Here is an 11,052-nt window from a genome sequence, read left to right as displayed (position 1 = left end):
TGATGCTGGCGGTCTAAAAGCACATAAAGGTAGATAAATCCCTTGGACTTGACCAAGTGTATCCCAGGACATTTAGGAAACTGGGAATGAAATAGCGGGGTCCCTAGCATAGACATTGATATCAATCAACAGCCATAGGTGAGGTGCCAATGGACTGAAGGGTGGCTTATGTGGTACCATCTTTCAAGAAAGGGTGCAAGAAAAAGCCAGGGAACTACAGACCAATCAGCCTGACATCACTTGTGAATAATTTGTTGAACGGATTCTGAGCGACAGGATCTACCTGCATTTCAAAATGCGAGGACTGATTTAGGAATGGTCAGCAATGCTTTGTGCATTGGAAATTGTGTCTCGTAAATTTGTTTTCGTTGATGCGGTGACCAAGAAGGTAGAAAGAGGTGGTGTGGTACACATTATCTACATGGACATTAGCAAGGCATTCGACTCGGTTCCACATGGTAGACTGGCTAATAAGTTTAGATCGCATGGGATCAGGGAGAGTTAGCCAGTTGGATTCAAAGTTGGCTTGACTGTAGAAGACAGAGGGTGGTGGTAGAATGTTGTTGTCCAGACTGGAGGCCTGTGACCAGCAGTGTGCTGCTGGGATCAGTGCTGGGTCCACAATTTTGTGATTTATATAATCGATTGGGTGACTATGTGGGAGGCATGGTTAGTAAGTTTGTGGATGACAGTGAGGAAGGTTATACAACTGGATCTTGATCAATTAGGCCAGTGGGCTGAGCAATGGCAGATGGAATTTAGTTTAGACGATTGTGAGGTGTTGCATTTTGGTAAGACAACCCAGGGCAGGACTTGCACTGTCAATAGTAGGGTCCTGGGGAGTCTTTTCAAATACAGAGACCTAGGAGTGCAGATACATAGATCCTTGAAAGTTTCATCATGGGTGGACAGGGTGGTTAAGAAGTTATTTGGCATGCTTGCCTTTATCAGTCAGAGCATTGAGTATTGGAGTTGGGATGACATGTTATGGATGTTGCAATATTCATATGGCCACATTTGGAGTACTGTGTGCAATTCTATTTGTGCTGCTGTAGAGATTGTTACTGAGATGGGAGGGTTTGAGCTATAAGGAGAGGCAGAACAGGCTGAGACTTCTAAGTGAGTGTTGGCCTTCTAAAGAATGAGATTGGCCTTCTAAAGAATGAGATTGGGGAGTCAATAGCATTTAATTAGGAAATAGTATATGAAATTAACAAATATTTTACTTGTCTTCACTATAAAGAATATTAAAAAAAAATCCATTATTAGCTGTATCTCAAAAAGCAGAAGCAAGAGAGGCATTTAGTGAAGTTACAAATTCAAAGGAAGTGGTTTTAAACAAATTCAGTTGGATTTTGTCCTCCGGTCTAAAGTGATGATGTTGGTGTTTAATTTTCCAATATTCCATTTGTTCAGGAAATGTTCCAAAAGGCCTCGAAAGTAACAAATAGAGTCCCTCTATTCAAGATGGGAGGGAGGCAGAAAACACAAGTACAAAATCGTTAACTTGACATTTTTTTTAGATTAGATTAGATTACTTAGTGTGGAAACAGGCCCTTCGGCCCAACAGGTCCACACCGACCTGCCGAAGCGCAACCCACCCATACCCCTACATTTACCCCTTTAACCTAACACTACGGGCAATTTAGTATGGCCAATTCACCTGACCCGCACATCTTTGGACTGTGGGAGGAAACCGGAGCATCCGGAGGAAACCCACGCAGACACGGGGAGAATGTGCAAACTCCACACAGTCAGTCGCCTGAGTCGGGAATTGAACCCGGGTCTCTGGCGCTGTGAGGCAGCAGTGCTAACCACTGTGCCACCGTGCCGACATCTGTTATGACGAAGTTATTAGAATGGATCATTAAAGAAATTACAACTGAGCACTTAAAAAATCTCAGTGATTGGAAAGAGTCAGCATGGTTTTATCAAAGTGAAATCACTTTCAACCAATTTGTTGGAGTTATTTGAAGGAGTATTGTGCTGTGCAAATAGGGGAGCCTGTAGACAATGGTATTCTTGTTGTGCAGAAGACCTTTGACAAGCTGCCACATTAAAGGATGTTGGGGAAAATAAAAGCTCATGGTGTTGTGAGTAACATGTGGATAGAAGATTGCCTGGTTGAAAACAGAGTAAGTAGGTTTTGCTTGATTCCAAGATGTGACAAGTGAAGTTCTGCAGGAGCCAACTTTGGGGCCTCAAAATTTTACAATTTACATCAATGTCATAGATTTGGGGAGCTTAAGATAAAAGCTAAATTTGCAAGTGAAATCAAGTGTGTAGATAAGTACATTGTGAATATGACATGAGGTTTCAGATGGATATAGATATGAATAAGTGGGCAAACTTCTGGCAGATGAAGTATCTAATGGCAAAATGTGAAGTTGTTCATTTTGGCAGGAAGAATTCAAAAGTAGACTATTACCTAAGTGGAGAAAAACTGTGTAATGAGATACAGAGTATTTTTGTGCTCTGTGTTATAGAGTCATAGAGATGTACAGCATGGAAACAGACCCTTCGGTCCAACCAGTCCAGAACGACCAGATATTCCAACCCAAACTAGTCCCACCTGCCAGCACCCGACCCAATGATTACAAAGGTGTCATCTACATATCTGACCCAGAGTTTGGGTTGAATTGAATGTCACCATAGGACAGAACAGGACCACACACCGTAAAAAAACAGCACTAAAATAAAAAATGGCCAAACTAACACACAACAGAGAGGACACCACAACACATACCTGGGTTAGAAACCTCTCCCACAGACAGCTCACAGATACGGAAGGAACAATGCTGGCCAAGGGACTCCACTATTACCATAGGGACGCCAAGACAGCAGACTTCCTAGCAGCACTAGAATGCACAAACAATGGACTGACAGAAGAGACACAACAAGCAGTGAGACAAAGTATCGTACCCCTGATAACAAGGAAAAGACAAACATGCAACCTCAACACCAAGGAGAGGGAAGCACTAAAAACACTAAGAAATGATAAGAACATAATCACACTACCAGCAGACAAAGGCAGAATGACAGTCATCCTGGACAAAGCAGAGTACATCTAGAAAGTGCAACAACTACTTGCAAATACCAACACCTACCAAAAGAGAGCGTTTGACCCCACCCCACAGCTCACCAATAGGATAAACAACACACTGAGGAACCTGCAAAAAAGCGTACAGGTAACCAGGTTTGACCGACAGAGAATGAAACCTGAAAGCAACACCACCCCCAGATTCTGTGGACTACCTAAAGTGCACAAACCAGACATCCCACTCACACCCATCGTATCACTACCAGGGACACCATCTCACAAATTGGCTAAAGAACTACAACAGAAACTGAAATACCTGATCAGTGTATCCAGACACACTCTATACAGTCAATACAGGAATTCTTGGACATCATCAGAAATATACATATAGACAAGGAAGAAACTATGGTCTCATTCGATGTATCAGCACTGTTCACCTCTATCGACAAAACCCTAGCCAGAGAAACAATAGCCGACCTGCTGGACGTACAGGACAGACAAGACTGGGAACCAATCAACAAAGACTGCATACTCAAACTACTGGACCTGTGCCTCACAACACACTTCATATTCAATAACCAAATATATGAACAAATCAATGGCACACCCATGGGCTCACCCATCTCTGGACTCAGCAGAAGCGGTAATGCAAAGATTAGAACAAACAGTCTTAACACACATTCAACCCAAACTCTGGGTCAGGTATGTAGATGACACCTTTGTAATCATTAAAAACACAGAAATAGAAAACACAGAAATAGAAAACACACACCGGATCATCAACGCTACACTCACAGGAATCCGATTCACTCGAGAGGAAGAAAAGGACAACCAACTCCCATTCCTAGACGTGATGGCACAGAGAATACTGAACAGAGAATTCACCACAAAGGTATACAGGAAAGACCACGCACACAGACCAAGTCCTTAACTACGAGAGCAACCACCCCAACACACAAAAGAAGTTGCATCAAGACACTGTTCAAAAGGGTCACAACACACTGCAGCACACCAGAACTGCAAAAAGAGGAAGAAGAACACCTCTACAATGTATTCGCCAAAAACGGATACCCCCGCAATTTGATCAACAGATGCCTAAGGGAAAGACAACGGAATGAGAACATGCCACAACCCACCAGACTAGCCTCGTTACCATACATCAAGAACATTTCTGAACCGACAGCCAGACTACTACGACCACTACGACTCATAACAGCACACAAACCAACAGCCACTCTCAGACAACAACTCACCAGGACAAAGGACCCGATACCCAGCATGAGCAAAACCAACGTAGTGTACAAATTCCTATGCAAGGACTGCACAAAACACTACATCAGACAGGAAGACAGCTAATGATCCGTATCCATGAACACCAACCAGCCGCGAAACAACACGACCAGCTATCCTTAGTAGCCACACACGTGGATGACAAGCAACATGAGTTCAACTGGGACAACCCTATTATTATAGGACAAGCCAAACAGAGAACAGCCAGGGAATTCCTAGAGGCATGGCACTCATCCACAGATTCTATCAACAAACACACCGACCTGGACCCAATATAACGGCCACTGCAGCAGACAGCTGGAACTGACAACCGGAAGCGGCAGAGACAAATTTTGAACTGTTAGACTGTGTAATTTTCAGGATTATCCCTATTCGCTTTCTTGAAGAAGGGAACAACGTTTCCCACCCTCCAATCATTTGGCACTACTCCAATGGACAGTGAGAGTGCAAATATCATCGCCAAAGGTGCAGCAATCTCTTCCCTCACTTCCTGTAGTAACCTAGGGTATATCCTGTCTGACCCAGGGGATTTATCAATCCTTATGGTTTTCAAAATTTTCAGCACATCCTCCTTCTTAACCTCAACCTGTTCAAGCATATCAGTCTGTTTTGAGCTGTCATTAGAAATGTCAAGGTCCTTCTCAGTAGTGAATACTGAAGCAAAGTATTCATTAAGATCTTTCCAATAAGTTCACATCCTTCCGATAGAGTAACAGCCAGAATTGTACATGATAATTTAGTTGAGGCCTAACTGTCCTTATAGAAGTTCAGCATAACCTCCTTGCTCTTACTCAATGTTCCAATTATTAAAGCTTAGGATACTGCATGTTTTATTAACTGTTCTCTTTCCTTATCACATTCAGTGACCTTTGCCTTTCTGCACCAAGGTCCCTCTGCTCATGAAGTGTTATACTCTTACTTGCATTATCAGTTCTTATTCTTCTGACTGAAATACCTCGCACCTCTCTGCATTGAACTTCATCTGTTACTCATCTGCACACCTTGCCAATTTGTCATTGTTCTTTTTGGAGTTATATACTGTCCTCACAGCTTACAATGCTTTGAAGTTTTGGATTATTCACAAACTTTACCGGCACACCATCAGGAAAAACAAGGGTCCCAATACTGACTTTTGGGGACACACGCTACAAACTTCTTCCCAGCCTGAAAAAATGTCTATTGACCAGTGTTCTTTGCTTCTTTTTACTTAGTTTTGTATTCACTTTGCTATTGTCCATTTTGTTATATGAACTATAACTTTTCTCTCCTAACTGTTGTTATAGCATCAAATCTCTAAAAAGTCCATCAACAGTGTTATTCTCATAACTTTGTTACCTCTTGAAAAGCTTGCAGCAGGTTAGTCAAACATGATTTCCCCCTTTTAGACAGCAAATTTCATGAAACACTTGTCCAATCTGTCCTTCTATTGAATGAAATGCCCAAAGGAGAGTTACCTCAGAAAAAACTATTATGCTGTTAAGTTGATTGAAAGAATCATGGCTTAATTTCGGCAATACATTGAATTTCACTGTCTTGTCAGTTTGGGTCCATAGATAGGAATGTTTGAGAACTGTTTATGAACTTTATTACAAACGTGTAATTATTTTTCTTTCTCTTAGGGACAGTCAACAAATTTATATCCAGTACGAACAGATGGAACATGGACTGCTCAGCAGATAAAACAAACGATAGAAAGGTTTCCTGTAACTGCAGAGCTTCTCAGTGATGTACCATTTACTTTAGCCCCTCATATTCTGACATTACAGGCCAGTTTTCACGATTTCCCAGACACCTTGCATCTACCAAAGAATATGAACGAAACTGTAGCAAACTTCTGGTATGATTTTACTCTTGAAAACTCTGTACTTTCTGATTCCTAAACGTTGCATGCTCACTGTATAAAATTACCAGCCATTCTAAGCATTGCAATCTCATGTCAATTGATTTAATTAATAGCTTCCTACAACAATTGAGTTGCTAATATTGTATTAATAATGGTGAATCTCAGCCAGAAGATTGTTTGTTTGAATCACTCTTGCCTCAATTAAGAGCATCATTCTTCTTGAAGAGATGATAGAGTCCCAATGACTTTTATAGTTAGCAAGCTTGGGAAAGATAGAAGGAGGACACCTATTTTCTTTTTAAATAAATACATTTCTAAATAAAGATGTACAATACAAAGTGGGAAGCTACCCTGGCAGTTATACTGATATCATACCTACCACATCAGGATCAAGTTTTCCAGTGCTGACCCTTGCCATTGCATACCTGTCCATTTTGTCAGAGATTTTGATGTCCAGCAAGAAACATGATGTTAGAAAGGTCTGATTCTAAAACATTTTCAAAATAAAACTTGTAATCTGTAGGTGTTCATATCAGTGTCTGGCCTAAACCATTCTCTCTTTGTCTTCTGGAGTGTTATGTGATAGTATTGTGAGACAGAAAGGGATTAAACATTAATAACTATTTGTATCTTTGGCACATGTTATTAAATACCCAGATTGTGCTATGAGAATTCTTATTCATGACTTCAGCAACATTTCATGTGATTATTGAGTCGTTCATATTTATAGTTGGTAGGATCTAGCGGGTAAATAATAGACCCTAAATAATTCCATTCTGGGATGTAGAAATATTATACAAAATGCAGGTCTATCTGAATAGACCATTATAACAATGATAATTTTTGTTTTCTGAATGTTCATTTTCTTTTGAGCATTGAAAACTAATATCAAACAATGGAATTTGCTTCATAACAATATTACATGGCAATGGATCTAAATGTCTCAATTGAGACTTTGGTGTCATAATAAAGTACCCTATTTACTGCATGGATTGCTTTTACCTTTTTACGTGTCATGTTAATTGTTTTATATGGCTCTCTAATGCGAGAGAATCTCTAATAGTTTCCACATGAAAAATTGCAGTTATTATTATAGTCATGAAATAAATTTTAAGAATGAGAAATACTTCCACAGATTCTGTATTGGAAAGACCCTGTGATGTGAAATTGTCTTAGTTGTACTGTGCCCTACTGTTACTCTCAAATGCTGTTTTTGTTGGCTGGTATTTTGTGGTAAGAATAATAGTGAGACTACCAGCAGTACGTGGCTTATTACCCACACTGTATATAGTAGTATCTACTGTACTGTGTACTGTAAATGTGCCAAAAATGTTAGGACTTGGCCATTGATATGTAAGCAATAATCTCTGGCATTGAAAGTTAACTTCTGCAAGTTTATACATCTGTACCTTCTGATTTTTATTCTTAATTTAGCTTGCAAAATAATAAAGTCGTTTTAATTTCATTCTCTCTTTCGCTCTCACTCTCTCTCTCTCTCTCTCTCTCTCTCTCACACATCTTTTTTTCCCTGTTCTCCTTTATTTTGCTTTCTGTGCATGATTTTGCATTTGAATGAAATATTCAAATTTAAACTTTCTGGTTTAAATTCTAAGTGCTAAATCTTGCTTCCCAGAAACAGTTATGTTGGGATCAGGTGAGTTGTTAAAAGGTGATTTGTCATACCTGTGATGAGTGGAATGCAGCAATTGCACCATTATTATAAATGTGTTGATTCAATTATGGAAATGGTCATTCTTTTTCCTTTTTGTACTACTATCCATAATAAAAGAAACATTCACCAGGCTTCTTTAATGAACTCAAAACAATCTATTTAATTTGAACAAAGTTTATTTTTAAGGTTAATAACAACAGTAATCCAGAAATAAAACTATATCCCCTTTTGAACAAAGGTGGAGAGTGATGACTTCTCAAGGCCACCAAATTTTATGTTGAAGAATTAGAATTGCAGACAGCCACAAACTGATGGCACTTCAGTTCTGAATATAGTCTACCTGTATTTGAGTTTTTGGGAATTGGTCACAGAACACCTCTTAGGTTTTACAAGGTCAGAACTACTGGTATTTGGAAATTCTATCAGGTTCCATTGAACGTCTTCTGAGAAAAGGCTTGCCAGTCAGGGTGTTTTCTTGATCGACTCTATAGGTATGTCAAACAGAATTCTATGTCCCCAAAGGGTTGAAAGGCAACTTCTTGAATAGAGGCTCCCTTGTCTTTTCACAAGCATGTTTTCTGGTCATTTAGGCAATAAAGCCCTTCAAGACTCATAGAGGTCTTATCGCATGAAAATGGGCCCTTGAGCACAACTTTCCCATGCCAGGTTTTCGCAAGTTAAACTTGAGAGTTTAAATTAAAGATAGTTTTATCTCCTTGAAAGCTTGGCTTGGCTGTTATCTACAAAGTCACTTGATTTTTCTGTAAACAGTAGGTGGCTTACAACACACATTAAACTTTTCACCTCATTCATGAACCTTGTTTAACCCACAAAACATTCAAATATTCCAAATCTTCAAATTCTTCACAATCTTTAAATCTGCATACTATCAACACTGTTTAAAGAAAAATCTCATGCAGCTCCCAATCTAACCCATCTACTTTTGAGTTGAACCAAAGTGTGACAAAAGACAATCAGCCAATCTTTGCCCTTCCCCAGGGTGGGTCATCCACTTAAGTAATTCAATGTATCTGGCAGGTTCTGATTTTATTTGCTTCCCTTGACAACCATGGTTGCCTTATCCTCCCTTTAGTGCATTCTTCCTCCTTGGGAATGCTCTGCCATGCTTCCTGAATTACCCCCAGAAACTCCTGCCATTGCTGCTCTGCTGTCTTCCCTACTAGTCTTCCTTTCCAATCATCTTTGGCCAGCTCCTCCCTCATGTCTTTTACAGTTGAGTAAAGATAAATGCATACATACTTCTGATTCCAGCTTCTTCCCCTCAAACTGCAGGCTGAATTATATCATGTTATGGTCACTGCCTCCTAGGGGTTCCCTAACTTTAAGCTCCCTAATCAGGTTTGCCTCATTACACCGCACCAAATCCAGGATTACCTGTTACCTAGTGAGGTCTACCACAAGCTGCTCCAAAGAAATCTTGTAAATATTCCACAAATTCCTTCCCTTAGGATCTGCTACCAACCTGATTTTTCCAGTCTACCTGCATATTGAAGTCCCCTATGATTATTTATAATAATGCCTTTCTTACATTCCTTTTCTATCTTCTGATTTACATCATGACTATTGCTAGGAGTCCCATTTATAACTCCCATCGGGGTCTTTTTCCCTTTGCAGTTCCTCAACTCCTCCAACAAAGATTTCTATGTCTTACGAGTTCTTGCTATTGATTTAGTTTAATTTACTAACAAGGTAACCCTCCCCCCCCCCCCCCCCCCCTCCCCCACTGCTCATTTGCTTGTCCTTTTGATAGGATGCATATCCTTGGATATTTAGTTCCCAGCCCTGATCCCCTTGCAGCCACATCTCTGTGATACCCACAACTTCGTACCTGACAATTTCAATTTACACTCTAAGCTCATTTATCTTGTTTTGGATACTGAATGCATTCAGGTACAACAGCCTCATAAGTGTGTTGACTGGCCTCTTCTCTTGTTGTCCCCATACCTCTTGTGCCTGCAATTAGATTCTTGAGCTTTTCCATACTGTGTTCTATTGCTTGTTCTGGAAACTTTGATAACCTCTGTTAACCCCCCATCCCCCCTTTTTAAATGTTTTCAATAATGTTCCATTCAAAGGAACCCAACTATTTAGTTTTAAAGCCATATCCACAGCCCTAGTTCTGAGATTTACCAGGAGTCTGGTCCCAGCATAATTCAGGTGGAGCCTGTCCCATCCCTCCTTCCCCAGTACTGGTGCCATTTCTCCCACACCAATCTTTGAACCACACACTTTACCTCTTTAATCTTGTTGACCCTGTGTCAGTTAGCTTGTGACTCAGATAGGAATCCAGAAATTGTTACCTTTTTGGTTCTGGTTTTTAATTTAGCTCCTAGCTACTCATATTCCCTCAGCAGAACCTCTTTCCCTTTTCTGCCTATATCATGTACCTAAGTGGACAACTAGATCTTTCCCCTCCTATTCCAAGTTCCTCTGCAGCCCAGATGAGATATCATGAACCTGGATACCAGTTCTATTTCCCTAGTCATACTATCCCCGATTACCACTACATTTCTCTTTTCTCCCCATGTCTTGAATTGCACTCTATAACGTGATGCTATGGTAAGTTTGCTAATCGTCCCTAGCGCACAAGGAGCAAGAATTTCAAAAGCTGAGGCTCCTTCAGCATTACCTCCTGGATTCCACTATCTGTTTTGCTTATAGTCACACACTCTTGCCCTTGACCATTGACTGAATTTGAGGTAGTTAAACTAAGGCATGTAACTGCCTCTGAAAAACAGCATCCAGGTTCTCCCTCTTGTCAGTGTTTGAAGCTTAGACTCCAGTTCATCAATTAAGTCAGAGTTCCTCAAGCAAGCAACCAACACTTGTTACAGAAGAGGTCATGAAGAACCACAGTTGGGTCCACCAGCTCCCACATCATGCACGTACAACGCATTGCCTCGCTCTGCATCTGTATAGTATTTACTTAGTTCTTACTTGATTTTTTTAATATTTCCTACTGGTCTTTTAGTTTGTAACCTGTAAATATTTCCCCTACTTACCTTCAATCTGAAAGTAACCTATAAGAGATAGTCAGTCAGATTAGTAGCTATTACCAACCAAGTTATGGATTTCCTGTGTTGTCACGCTCTCTTTTGTGCTGAGCCCCCAATGCTGTGCTTCAATTGATCCAGTTCTATTCCCACACTGTCTCCGATTGCCTAGATTATGTACCTAACTGAACTT

At 40.3% G+C, this 11,052-nt stretch overlaps 1 protein-coding gene across 3 annotated transcripts in view; it reads left to right on the top strand.

Moving 5' to 3' along the window:
- The window catches only part of umad1 (UBAP1-MVB12-associated (UMA) domain containing 1), an 80,653-nt gene extending 72,677 nt beyond the window's left edge, over nt 1–7,976 (top strand). For all 3 annotated transcript variants that reach the window (XM_043689887.2, XM_043689885.2, XM_043689884.2), the window contains exon 4: nt 5,950–7,976. In XM_043689887.2, the coding sequence (XP_043545822.1) occupies nt 5,950–6,210 (261 nt within the window). In that variant the 3' untranslated portion in view covers nt 6,211–7,976. The remainder of the gene's footprint in view (nt 1–5,949) is intronic.
- The last annotated feature ends 3,076 nt before the right edge of the window (nt 7,977–11,052 follow it).

Source organism: Chiloscyllium plagiosum, unplaced genomic scaffold (genome assembly GCF_037043375.1).
Source record: "Chiloscyllium plagiosum isolate Xiang-an unplaced genomic scaffold, Cpla_swu_hap1 HiC_scaffold_5, whole genome shotgun sequence".
NCBI lineage: Eukaryota > Metazoa > Chordata > Chondrichthyes > Orectolobiformes > Hemiscylliidae > Chiloscyllium > Chiloscyllium plagiosum.
The sequence above is the reverse complement of the archived record's forward strand: the minus strand, read 5'-3'. Positions and strand labels throughout refer to the sequence as shown.